This window comes from Podarcis gaigeae (genome assembly GCF_964106915.1).
Source record: "Podarcis gaigeae genome assembly, chromosome: 3".
NCBI classification, from domain to species: Eukaryota; Metazoa; Chordata; class Lepidosauria; order Squamata; family Lacertidae; genus Podarcis; species Podarcis gaigeae.
Genome location: NC_139680.1, coordinates 36,360,016 through 36,374,238, shown reverse-complemented (window position 1 = coordinate 36,374,238; position 14,223 = coordinate 36,360,016). Strand labels below are relative to the sequence as shown.

At 42.1% G+C, this 14,223-nt stretch overlaps 1 protein-coding gene across 5 annotated transcripts in view; it reads right to left on the bottom strand.

Annotated features, from left to right (window-relative positions):
* ADGRB3 (adhesion G protein-coupled receptor B3) overlaps positions 1–14,223 on the bottom strand; it is a 455,754-nt gene that overhangs the window by 253,899 nt on the left and 187,632 nt on the right. For all 5 annotated transcript variants that reach the window (XM_083729828.1, XM_083729825.1, XM_083729824.1 and 2 more), the window contains 2 exons: positions 7,087–7,188; positions 6,376–6,482 (listed from right to left, as the gene is read on the bottom strand). In XM_083729828.1, coding sequence (XP_083585954.1) covers positions 6,376–6,482; positions 7,087–7,188 — 209 coding nt within the window. The remainder of the gene's footprint in view (positions 1–6,375; positions 6,483–7,086; positions 7,189–14,223) is intronic.

The following is a 14,223-nucleotide window of genomic DNA, read 5'->3' as shown; positions in this document are numbered from 1 at the left end:
GAATTTTTCACTGCAAAAAAATGCCTTGGTGTGAACTTTTTAGAGGCCAGAGGATGAACTCTCTGCATTTCCTTCCGCTCCTGTATCTCTTTGTGTCCCTTTCATTACACTCAACATTAGTACATGGGTGCTAACCCTTGACCTCTAAAGTCTTCTATTGCAGGATGAAGTCTGGAAATAAATACTGCTGCAGCACAGGATTAGGAATAGCTGTTTTGTGATAACGGAACACTCAGCATACATGAGGGGACAAGCTACTGCCTTGACGACTGCACACTTGCTACCATGGCATTTTCCATGACTATGCCGTGCGAGGCATAGTATTTTTTAACAACAAATGTGAAGTGTGGACAACAGATGCAAACACCCTATGCATAAGTCTCCTTGAAGCACCTCTCCCTGACTCATGTACAGGACAAGTATTTGTAAAGTTGGTCCACAGAATGGCCACACAAAGCAGTGGTGGGGATCCTCCATCCCATGGGCCTAATTAGACCATCTAGGCCTCTCCATTTGGTCTGAAAAGCCATTTTACCAATGCCACATCCACTTCTCCCTCATCACCTGACATGTCAGGTGCTGGACTGGCGAAGCTGTGGTGTCCTTAGTTGTGCTCCCAACTCTTCTTTTCCAGCTACTGCTAGAATTCAACACTTGTGAATTTGGCACATTTTCTGTGAAACATGTAACCATGCTAAAAATAAAAATAACCCCAATAGGTTTTGTTCTGCATCAGATGGCAAGTGTTTTAATGAGTTGACAGTGGCTGGTTTCCCTCATGTCTTGGGGCCAAACAAGACATGATGCAGTTGATCCAAGGTGAGATCTGATGTCCTTTTCTATGCTTCAAAGCAGCCACAGGGGCCTGCTAATTTGATCAGGGAGGTATGGCTTGAGGAGGATGGAGTCAATGCTTCCTCAAATGGAACTGCTTCCTAGAGAGAGTACATGCTCCTCCCAACCCAATTACACACTATCAACTGGTGCATGACCACATATACATGTGGTGCCGGGAAGTAAATAAATAAATATAATCATACCAGGAAATGATGGGAGGAGACCTGGAGCCCAAAGAGGATGTGAATGGGGGCAGAGGAGGCTCCCAAAAGTGCAACAGGGCTTTGTTTAGGCTGCTCAACCTCCCTGCCTAACAGCTGGTGCAACTGCTTTCCTATGTGTCCTCCAGCCAACCCCAGTGCTTCAACTCTAGATATTTAGGTCTGGATTGGAGAGAAGCAGCTGGAGAGCAGGGGGAAACAGGCATTTATAGGCTTTTTAGAGACGGCTTCCCACTTACACTTAACTCCCACATAAGTGGGGGACAACTGTATAGCATAGTTCCATGAATTCCCACCCCCTCAGCAGAGCTAATAACAACTGCTGGGTCTATCTGGAGATGGGGGAAAGGAGAGAGGGTTAACCTCCCCTCTTCTAGGACAGCTTCCTGATCAAATTAACAGGTCCTTAGGGCTGCTGAGGTAAACAAAACATTGTTTCTTGATCATACATCAGTTGGCCTCCATACCCCCTTTCTCTCACCAAAGCAACCATTCCAAATCAACTACAACTCAACTGTCTTGCAGTCAGAACCACACTAACCAAATTAAATTACACAGATTTCTCTACATTATTTGTATGATCATGTAATCTGACTACTCCTGGGGTGGCCTTTCTTTCCACCTCCTTTAATGTGCACTGTATCCCCCCCCCCCTTTTATAAAACTTGGTATGCTTTGCTTGGGCAGCTATTTCTTCAAGGATCCTGCATTAAGTTAAAGAGCTGTTGGCAGAGCAAAAGGCAGCAGTAAGATTAAGAGTTTAAATATATGGAAGTGTTAATGTGCCAAAGCTGCTGCTTGCTGAATGCTTAAGCTACACTAGTCTCTTGCCAACAAAAAAATCTTGCCACAAATATAGCTAGTCCTTATGATGGGAAAGGACTAAGTTGATGTTTATATACATGAAGGTTAAATTGATGTTGAGTCTGTCTCCCATGAATGGTTGGTTATGATTAAGGCAGGGAAAGCAAAAGAGAGGCCGTTATAAGATGCATGGTCATTCCAGCCAATGTAGTTTATCTGTATGACAAACTGATTGAAGCAAGAACCACTTTAGGCCTGAAAACACAATTGGTTTGTGTGGGGGTTTTTTTGTTTTGTTTTTGCTACAGGAAACAAAGGGTGGAATTAAACATAGCACTGAGGAGATTGTTCCATTTTTGCTTGCCAGATGGAAATATCTCCCTTCCCTGCCCCCACTATTATGGGGGTTTTCCCAACCATCCAGAACTGATTTCAGGGAGGAAATGCTAGCAGGCATCCTTGAATGGGCTTCTTCTAGCAGAATGGGCATCATCTGCATTATAAGTTGAGAGTAGCAGCATACCATTTTAAGCAGCTACGGCTTCTCCAAAAGAATCCTGGGAACTGTAGTCAAGGGTGCTGGAAGTTGTTAGGAGACCTCTATTGCCCTCACAGAGCCACAATTCTCTGGGAAAGGGGGATGACTGCTAAACCGCTCAGAATTATAGCTCTTTGAGAAATCTCCTAACAACTCTCAGCACCCTTAACAAGCTACAGTTCCCAGGAGTCTTTGGAAAAAGCCATATCTGTTTAAAATAGTATGACACTGCTAGTAAATGTATAATGCAGATGAGGCCTAAGACAGTTACTCTCCTGGAATTAGATAAACTATGGTGCACTCTAGAGCATACAAGGAAGACCTCATGTGATTGTCCCCTTTTCAAGAAAATTTAAATGGCTTTTATTTCTTCCCTTTTCTCATATAAAAGAATTGGGGTACATCCTTTGATTGCAGTCTGGTTTTGCTAAAAATATATGTGCAGTCAGGGAACAATTGTAGTAGTTATGTGTTGCACCAGCAGTAGTAAACACGTAGTACTGGTACGTGTTGCACCAGTAGTTATGTGTTGCACCAGTAGAGAGTAAAACTGTATTGAACAGCGGAGACTTTACTCTTTGCACGTATCTGTGAGTGACTCATAAAAACACAGAAGAGATCAGAAGCAGCAGTTGGTGAGGAATGTCTTAGTACATAAGAACACAGGAAGCTTCTGTATAACATGGTAGACCACTGGTTTATCTAGCTCAATATTAATGAAATCTACTGGCAGTGACTCTCCAGGTAGTCTTTATGTAGTCTTTCGGAACCCTACCTGGGACTGACCCTGAAACCGTTTGCAAACAAAAAATGGGTTCAAACAACAGCGCTCCCCAGGGGAGTACAGGGTTACAGATGCTTCTTAAGAGGAGAATTTAGCCAACTGCAAGTTTACAAGTTGGTCCTTGGTTAAGCACAATATAGGGAGTGGAAAGGAGATGGTTTTGGAACAAAAGCCAGTGGTAAAAATAAATGAGCCTTTGCAGAGAGTGGATGACCATCGTTCCAAATTCAAATCCATTTAAAATAAATAATAATAATAATAACTTTAGGCTGACTCCTTTTTAATAAACTGTCTGGGGAAGGAATAAATTGTGAAAGAGGAAGCCTTTCATTCCCGGTTTCAGAACACTCATTTCGCTGAGGAAGAGAGAGACTGGATGATATGCGGCCCTTGTAATATAATTTGGAAAAAATTGAAATCAGCTCTAATGAGCTGCAGCTGAAGCAAATCATTATTCACCTCAGAGTTTTTTTGATCAAATTACATTTCATCTCGGCATTTGCAAGAATGTGAGGGAAGAGTGAAAGCAAAATTATGGCATGAACTTGAAGGAGCACAGAAGTAATTATATATATATAGAGAGAGAGAGAGAGTGTGTGTTACCTTCATGGCTTCCAATATGTCAGGCTGAGATATAGTTTCAACCAAGAAGATAAGTGTTGTATGCCCTTCCAGACTATCTAGAGTTCACAGATATGTCCATTTTCTTTCTAATTGTGTATCACCTTTAGGTCAAAATTGGCCAGTTTGGATGCGACATTCCTAGCATCCTAAGCCATAGTTGATTAAGGCATGAATGATCCTTAGGTCCATGTGCTCCTCTCACCCGTATTGCCTTGCTCATTTCCCCCAAATTATTCTTAGGTGCTATGAACCTGGCCTCTTTGAACCATGGTTCCCCATTACATCTAACTGCAGGATGGGGAATTATAATTTAATGATGAATTTACTAAGCAGGATCTCAAAGCAGGATCAAACCAAGATCTAACATCCACCATTACACCACAGTTTCCCATTTGGGGCATAGTGGGAAACCATGGTTTAAAGAAAGCAGAACCACCATGTTGAAGGTGGCATGTTAGGGGAGGAATGAAGGAGGAACACGTGGAATTGGCCTTGTTCCCGGAAGCTGGGAACGCTGCATCCCAAAAGGCCTAATATCTGTCTATGTTTATTGCCTTGGAAGACAAATCCCTCAGTTTTGCATTTGAAAGCTCCAGTAGGATGAAAATGAAAACAAACACTGTAAAATGTATCATCATTATTACTACTACTAATAATTACAACCCTCCTCCTCCTCCTGTAATCCTTCCTAAATGGAAATAGATAAATGCCTAATACCCAGAGAATTCAAAATGGGATTTAATTCTCCATTCATCTCCTGCAGGTTAGTCAGCCACTGAACTGACACAGGGCTGGTGAGTATGCTCCTCATTTCCTTCTAAGAAACAGCGTATCTGATTAAGGCTGAAACTCAAAGCACACATAATTTCTTGACAGAGAATGAGGTAGTGACAAGCAATATATTAAAGAGGCTATAAACATCTGAAGAGCATGGGATGGTGGCATATTGTAGCTACTAGGCCCTCTAGCTTTCAGTTTCCATAGCCATGTATCTTTTCTGTAGGAGTTTCCACATCATGGTCCAAATTCCACTGTCATTCTGTAGCATGCCATTACAGCCCTTGCTGTACTAATGGAACAGTACCAATGGAACTGAATGAAGAGAAATGCAAAACTGTCATCTGTTAACGCTCTCACAAGAAACAGCTCTATAAGACGCACCTAGTTTTTGGAGAATGAAAACAAGAAAAAAAATATTCTGAATCTCAGAAGCCAGAACAGCAAGAGGGATCACTACGCAGTGAAAGCAGCAATCCCTCTTGCTGTTCTGGCTTCTGGGATAGCTGTGCAGCCTGCATTCGCTCCGTAAGACGCACACACATTCCCCCTTACTTTTTAGGAGGGAAAAAGTGAGTCTTATAGAGCAAAAAATACGGTAAGTAAAAACACTACAGTGTACAGTGTCAGTTCCAAGTTTCGGGGGGGGGTTTTGAGCAAGCTGTTCTCAGTCAAGCCCCTTCCTCTGGACCACTACTGATTCGCTTGCCCCCTTCCTCTGAGCCCAGTCTGCATGGCTGCTCAAAGGACAAGGGTGAAGCAAAGAAAGACTGCTGTTTTCTCCCTCACCTCCCGCCCCCCATTGCTGTTTATTTGCTCACTCATCAAGGAAGAGCAGCTTCAGGGCCAGAGAGCTCCAGATGTTGGCAGCTGCCCTCCTGTTGGTGAATGGGCTTTGGCAGTTGCCCAATGATGCCAATCCCTGCCACTGCCCCTGGTTGTGCGCATGCTTTGGAGGCGAGGAAAAGGACCAACACATATCAGGATGGGCACCTTTCTGTTAATGAAACAGTACAAATATGAAGGGTAAAAAGAAATATGCCAAGAAAATATATTTCAGGGATATTTAAAGGGCATGTTTACTCGCAATGGATTTTATTTTATTTTATTGCACCAACAAGCACTAACGCCACCTATGCAAGGAACAAGTCCAAATAGTAATTTATAAATCAGGGAAAATTAATTTGCATGCTATTTTTATAAGGCTTTTAATTAACTTTTGGAAAGCACCCAGTACTTCAACATGTGAAGCTAGCTACTGCTTTAGGTAGGGGTGTGTGTGTGTATCTCCTATGGTAATTTTGTGCTATCGTAGTTGCGCCCAGCCGAAGAGCAACATTTGAACAAAGAAAGATCCATCAGTGTCACTGATTTATGAGCATGGCATTAAAGTGCTGAATGAGTTATAAAATGTTGCACTGTAGCTCCAGTAAATCTAATTTATTCACTGTCACGTTTCCCAATAAACCTAAATATGTTCTTTGCCTTCCAGTCCCTATAAACATTTTATAAAGGGAGTAATGAAAAAAACCCAGAAACTCTGCAATGTTCTAACAGTTACAGGAACTCTGACGGTGGTAAAAAAGAGAGAGAGAGAGAAAGAAAGGTGGGAGGAAAATAAATTAAGTCTATTTGATTTTTATATTTTCCCCCCATCTCCTTAGTAGCATTTCTGTCCTTTAAAACAGCAGATCTGACAGGAGAGCAAACAGTTAATCCCATTAATGCCGATGTTTTTGTTTTTAGCAAGGAATAAATAGAGCAAGTACTAAAGCTGGCTTTGCACCTACTGAATGCTGCAAGTGTCTGTACTCATTTGATATGCATCTAGCAAAGCTAGGTTGTTCCCAGAAGGCCACTCCATGAAGACTGAGAGAGCAGCGTCTGCTAGTGGTGCCTGTGAGTCACAAAGAATAGAGAGAGGAAAGGCATTTATGGAACAGAAACAACAGTCAGAGCCAAAGAAGCCCAGTCAGAATAATTCCATATTCTTTTCAGGCACGCACACACAAATACAATTTCATGCAAGGAAGAATTAGCACCCATTCGTGTTTTTTCTGCAATGCTTGACCTTTAAAGCATTCTTTAATTTGAAAAGAGGGTGCCATAATTTCCAGCAAGCTGCCTCTACTATATGCTGTATCAATTACTGTCATTACTGTTTCATACATGGCTGCTAAGCGTGTAATATAGCAACTTAACACATTTCATCTAGATGGTTAGTTAGGGTTTGGGGAAAACAATGAAAACTCAGTCACAGAAACATTATGTTTTTATTTCAAAAACGTGGGTTGAATCCAATGTTGCTCTTATTCAAAGCAGACCTATTGAAATTAATGGACATAATTAAATCCATTAATTGCAGTAGATCTACTCTGTTTATAATGCACTTGGCTACAACCCCCTCTTATTTCGTAATTCTCATATACGTAGTTATAACCCCTTTTATTTAATAATACTCATGCACGCTGGATTTTTAAAAAAACACAAAATAAAAGTACCTGTAGCATTAAGAGGACACCGATTGAATGCGAGGTCCCCTGCTGGGGTCCTTTTCCAGACCATCGATATCAAATAATCTTCAGGGCATATTTCATAAGGTGCTGTAATTTAAAAAATGCGGAAAGTGAATAGAGTGTTTGACAAACATACATGTTCGAATGTGTCCTTGAATTATGATAACGCCTCTTACTTTCTTGGATAGAAGAGGTGTGTGTGTTTTTGTGTGTGTGTGTGTGTGTGTGTGTGTGTGTAGAAACCTGTGACTTGTGTGTGGCTGGAATGTAGCATTGATCTGCCCACTTGTGTCTTTGTCTCCACCCACACAACTGGTATGCAGTCCCTGGAAAGTTCTTTGTGGGGGAATGTGGTGTTTGAGATGAAAAAAGTTCCCCATTCCTGGCACATGCTTTGGAGCCAGTTGATGCAACAGACTAATGTGGCTATCCCTCCTGAGGTTTTTATCCAATGCTCTGTGAGGGAGTGAGAGGGACCTCTCAAAGAGAAGGCCACCATCCAAACATACCATCATCAAATCATCACTTCAGGGTGTCTTGGGGAAGTAGGGCAATTAAACTGGTTTAATACTAAATTAAGACTGCAGTGTAAACAACTCTTGTATCTGCATCTCTCACCTCCCCTTCCCCCTCCACCAACAATAGCAGAACACCTGGGCCGAACCCAATATTTTGAACATTCAATCACCACATCCATTATTGTGTATGTATCTCATGCATGGTTGTGTAGCCCTACTTCTGCAACAGGTTCATTGGGCAACTATTTTGCTGTTCATATATTTATATGAGAAAGTAATTTGGCTTCTCAATAAAAGGTAAAGGGACCCCTGACCATTAGGTCCAGTCGTGACCGACTCTGGGGTTGCGGCGCTCATCTCACTTTATTGGCCGAGGTAGCCAGCGTACAGCTTCCGGGTCATGTGGCCAGCATGACTAAGCCGCTTCTGGCGAACCAGAGCAGTGCACGGAAACGCTGTTTACCTTCCCACCAGAGCGGTACCTATTTATCTACTTGCACTTTTCGAAACCTGCTTAGTGAGTATTCATTCTGATGTGCTTGCAAGGTGGTTCTAAAGTATTAAGCATTCATCCTCATTTGCTCCTGATTTGCTTACACAGAGGTTATATTTCTTCCTATCAATCGTTGTAACGCGGGGTTTTTGTGTTTTTGCCTGTCACTTTCCTAACCACAAAAGTCTGAGTTTCTTTGAAGTTGAATTTATTTTTTATTCCACGGCAGCACTTGAATCTGCTTTAAATCTGCAAGTCTACATTTCCAGTATGTGACTGAATCCCTCCCACAAAACAGTAACAGCCTGGAGGCGACCCCTGTCTACTTGAAACAATTTGATTCTTACCATGAGGTTACAAACAAAACACATTTCATGGAAATGAGCAAGACCCCCGGTGGCAACAAGTTAGTGCCTTGACAAACATATCCTTGCAGCTGTTTCAGCAATGCCAATATGAAGTGCATAAAATAGGTTGCTAAATATGCTTCAGCATCAGCTCTCTCAAATCCTTAAGAAAGCTGACAGTGCCAGAAGAGCAAGAATATGTCTTAATGGCAAATGTTTAAGAAAAGGAGTTGTTTTCATTTTATCCCAAGTGCCGTAGAAAAAATAATTCTAAAGTGTTCTGTTCTTTTCCCCACAGGAGGGTTTCGTACTGGTGTCTTCTCTTACAGTAGCACCAGGGTATGGGTATAACTTGTGATGAGATATGTTTATTAAATCTAATGGGTGGTATTCAACTAAGTTCTACTCAAACCAGACCCACTGAAATGAACGGTAATGTTTAGTTCTTTAATTCCTGTTTATCTCCTCTGAGTAAAACTTAGTTGAATACCACTCCATGGGTCTTTGGGGTGGACACTCCTGCACTTTCTGGAACTAACATTTGTATGGTTTTTATCCATACTTTTGAGAAAAAAACCATATTATTAACATACCTAACACTAACAGGCAGGCAAGGGGCTGAGGGCCCCCCTGAAATTTTCAAGGAGGAGGCCAGGCACCCTCAATATTCTGCAGCCTGTGATGGGTCTCCTTGTGGCTGCGTTGGGCCCACCGGGCCTTGCAAGACCTCCCCACAGTCGTGACAGGCCTCACAGCCTCCTCCTGCCACATGACATCACATGAACGTGTGCAAGGCACCCCCAAAGTTGGATGGAATCCAGCACCTTTGCTAACAGGAACGAATATGTGTTAAGGGATCTGTGTGCATATTTGGACTTTAAAAACCACAAAGCCACACATAGTTAAGAAGCACAAAATTATTCATTACTAGAAATCTAACTTAATGTTGTGTCTCCTCTAACTCCTCTAACTCTAGCAGCTCTCTGGAGTCTCAGGCAGAGGTCATTACCATCTTTTTAGCTGGCAATAACATGGTTTGAATGTGGGGTGTTCTGCTTGCAAAAACACAGCTTTATGACTGAGCCTCCCCCTTAATTGGAACAGCACATTACTGCATCTACAATCTCACAGCCAGGCTAATGTCTCATCTGAAAGAAGAGGAAAAATGTCCCAAATGATATGTCTCCATATTATAGATGACTCTGTAGGAAAGACAGCACTCCATTTCAATATTTTGCTTTCTTTACCTAGTTTGGTATAGTCATAATCAGAAAGATGGCCAAGCATATCCTGCAGACTGCAGCAGGTGGCTGCAATGTTCTCTGGAATACACCCCGCGATTGAGGCAGACTCTGGAACCGCATATGAGCAACAAAGTTTCCGCATGGACACCAGGACTACTGGCATAGCTGTATGCATATATTGGATATATTCTGATGGATTTTTACCCACGTTTGCAGAGAGATATTAGGCAGCCAAATGCATAGACAAGCATCCTCAGTTATTTCATAGGAATCACGATACGAAGTATATTTTGACTCCCTCACTGCTGCATAAGCATAAAATATACAAGGAAAGAGAAGAAATGGGCTCAAAGAGATATACATCAAGCTTATATCTGCTTGCGAAAGCGTCATTTGCTCTTTTTGCTTGCTACCATTTGTGCATATTGAACTGCAGTTTCGGGAAACCAAAGCGACAGACATGTATTGGAGTCCTGCCTCTGCTCATGCCTATTTCGGTCCAAGATTAAAAGGGGGTAGCTGAGCAACTCTTAACTAGGATCCCTGATCAATGTGCATCCTATGCCCCCCACCCCCGCCTGCTGCTGTTGCAATACAGTGGTACCTCAGGTTAACTACTTCATTTGTTCTGGAGGTCCGTTCTTAACCTGAAACTGTTCTTAACCTGAAGCACCACTTTAGCTAATGGGGCCTCCTGCTGCTGCCGCGCCGCCGGAGCACGATTTCTGTTCTCATCCTGAAGCAAAGTTCTTAACCCAAGGTAATATTTCTGGGTTAGCGGAGTCTGTAACCTGAAGCGTATGTAACCTGAAGCATGTAACCTGAGGTACCACTGTATTGTAGAAAGAGTGACTGAGGGCTGTAATGAGGGCAAGTATGGGGAGGAGCGGTGGAGAAAGAGGCAGGCTTGATAGTGGCTATGCAAGATCCTGACTGAGGCCACTTCCACGCATTCAAAGCCCTCCTATTCCACTTTTACTGCCATAGCTTTCCCCATAGAATCTGCAGAACCGTAGCTTGTCATTCATTCTGTGTCACATATCACTGCAGTGTTTCCATCTCCGCCACTGAATCTTCTTAATTCAAAAAGAAATCATAGCTGTACTTCAACAAAAGTGTTGGTGGACCCGCTTCTTTAGGTTAGCTCCAAACCTGCTGAGCCATTGCATACATTAATTATCTAGTCACAAACATTTCTATATTATGGGTAGTTCTTCCCGCCCCCCAGATTTGAGAAGCAGTTCTGCAAACTCTGTTCCTTACTTGACATATTTGTTTTGCTTCAGAATTAAACGAAGTGTGAATAATGCCTTTTAAAATACCGTAAAAGTAAATAGAAGCTTTCAACCTCCAGAAAACATCACTGAAATTAAAATATCCTGGGTTGGATTATGCCTGCTTTGCAGACTGCATTACAGAGTTCTATTGCTGTTACTACTTCTTGTTTTTGTTGGCTGCATTGCTGTCTTCCTACCCTTGGTGGGTGGAGGGAGAACAATATTGCACCCTTAGGGGGTTTAGAACCAAAAAAGGGACGCGGGTGGCTCTATGGTCTAATCCACTGCGCCTCTTGTGTTTGCCGATCGGAAGGTTGGCGGTTCGAATCCCCGCAATGGGTTGAGCTCCCGTTGCTCTGTCCCAGCTCCTGCCAACCTAGCAGTTCAAAAGCATGCCAGTGCAAGTAGATAAATAGGTACCACTGTGGCAGGAAGGTAAATGGTGTTTCCATGTGCTCTGGTTTCTGTCACGGTGTTCCATTACACCAAAAGCGGTTTAGTCATGCTGGCCACATGATGCAGAAAGCTGTCTGTGGACAAACGCCAGCTCCCTCGGCCTGAAAGCTGATGAGCTGATGACAGATGAGTGCCGCAACCCCATAGTCGCCTTTGACTGGATTTAACCATCCAGGGGTCCTTTACCTTTTTTTTTTAAAGAACCAAAAACCTCTTAGGTGTGCTTGTGGCTGCTTTAATGAATGGTGTCACATGGTTCCCTTGTCTGTGCCTTTGACTGCAGACCAGTTCTCTGCAGTTTCTTATATGTTGGGAGCCAGGTGAGTAACAGAAATGCCTCTGAATTGGCTGTGTCTATCTGTGAGGTGTTTAGGGGTCATGGCCAGCTCAGTCCCGGAGTGATGGACTGCGGCAGTGAGATGCTGCACATGTGTCTTTTTATCCCTTGTTTGGGTGCTCTGGTGTTGTGATTTCCCCCTTTCTTCCTGGGCTGAGTACACACTGGCAATGGCTATAGCAACAGTGTATTTCTGGTACTGGTATAATGTGAGTTGTACAGGATTGCATCCAGGTGAAACTCTTCAACTATAACTTTTATGTAGCTATATGTCAATAATAACTGTGTCTGCATCAAGTCTTAAATTATTTATTCAGTCATATTCCACTTTTCCACCATTAGGTGCTCAAGGTGTTGATGCTAATAACATGCGCAATTCCTATAAGCATCCTAATTGGTGGCCTTGATTGAATCAAGACCATAGACTTAATTGGTGAACATCATCTACTATTTACAGTACATGTACCGTATTTTTCGCTCTATAAGACGCACTTTCCCCCTCCTAAAAAGTAAGGGGAAGTGTGTGTGCGTCTTATGGAGCGAATGCAGGCTGCGCAGCTTTCGCTGAAGCCAGGAGAACAATGCACCGATCCCTCTTGCTCTCCTGGCTTCAGGGATAGCCTCCTGAAGCCTCCTGGAAGGGGCTCCGTTGCTCCTCCCGCTTTGCTGGAGAGGCGCTGAGCAGACAGGGAGATAATATTATTTTTCTTGTTCTCCTCCTCTAAAACAAGGTGCGTCTTATGGTTGGGTGCGTCTTATAGAGTGAAAAATATGGAAACTTGTAGCAATCTTTGGAAATTGTATATGTTTGAAATATTTACTAGCGGCGAGAAATATTTTCCATGCTGTTCATCTGAAGCTCTTCTTACTGAAACAATTCACATTTGCCCTATGCTTTATTGAAGTGTATGTCTGTGTGTGTGTGTGTGTGTTCTCATAGCCACTGCAGTTGAAAAAATGTGCAGCATCTTAAAGCGATACACTTCCCATTGCCCATAATAGATGGTTGCAAATGCCCTGTTCCATTATGCACTGTCTCCTTAAGCACCCATATACACTCACCAAAAAGGAGTAGAGAAACAAAGCTCTGTTGAGCCCAACAACAATCCCTCCCAACAGAGGTTAAATTCTCATCTATTGGGAAGGTTCAATGAAACCAACCTGCTTGATGAATTTCAGAATAGGGAACAACAATTTGTTAAGTATTAAAACTTTAGGTCAAGCTACCCAGCTACCCGGGAATTATAATAAACCTTGTTTGTTGCACAAACTTGTTTGTTAATTTGCTACTATATTTGTGGTTTTATAGTTCATGTTTTACTAGCTGGTTTATTTTATATGTATATGTATATGATACACACAATGAGAAGGAAGGGGGTATTCAGAAAGTATAATTTGGATGGTGCATAACAGTTAGATGAACAGCTTCTTAATTTGTTGTTTGCAGAAAACCAGGGATAGAAAGAGTAATATTCACCCATTAATTTTGCCCAGTTATTATTTCAGACGATTTAACTAAAATTTGCCTTCTCCAAGAAGAAGAAAAATCCATAATTATATCTGAACACAAATTAGCCAAAGTTAAGTATGTTTAAATGTTTTTAAGTGATTTCACTGGGTGATTTAAACACATACTTAAATTCCCATTGAAATAAATGAGACTTAAAAGTGCTTTGACTGGATAGTAGTCCTGCCTGTTTTTATTGTTATTTTAAGGCGTCTCTCTTGCATAGCTTTCATTCTATATATAACAGGCAAAGGACTGCTGCTTAATGACAGAACATATACTTTGCATGCTGAAGCTTCCAGCTTCAGTTCCGAGAATCTCCAGGTAGCAGGTGATCAGAAAAACCTTTCTTCTTGAGGACTTAAGAGAGCCACTCGCAGTTAGAGTGGACATGATTGACTAGAGGGTCCTGATATTAGGCAGCTTCCTAGGTTTTCCCTATGGATGCCATGAATCTGACTGGCATTCCCATGTAAATGTGTACCATCTCAGATGAATTTTATGAAAACCCTCAAACAGTTGTACATTTAATCACTTTTCAGACTTACAGATGTGAAGGCTGCTAATCATATTTAAAGTGACTGTCAGCTATCACCATTTAATTTCCGAGTTTTCAAACACCCACCAAAACTCACTTGGGATTATCAAATATGACTTCTAACAATGTTCATCACGCTTTCAGGAATTAAGCTGTAATGTATCACTGCAGTTCTGGCATGGTTTTGTCTCTCAAACCCAATAGGAGAACACTCCCTTATATCACCTCCTCTCAAAATTATTCTAACTTAATTTGGCTGTGTATCTCATTGCCTTTGGATCATTAGAATGGCTTTCTGTGTCAAAGTCAAAATTGAATTCATGAGTGAGTGTGGGGTAACAAAATTTGTACACTGACCAAACATATAACTCCCAACATTTCTCACCCCAAAAAGTACCACAGGAA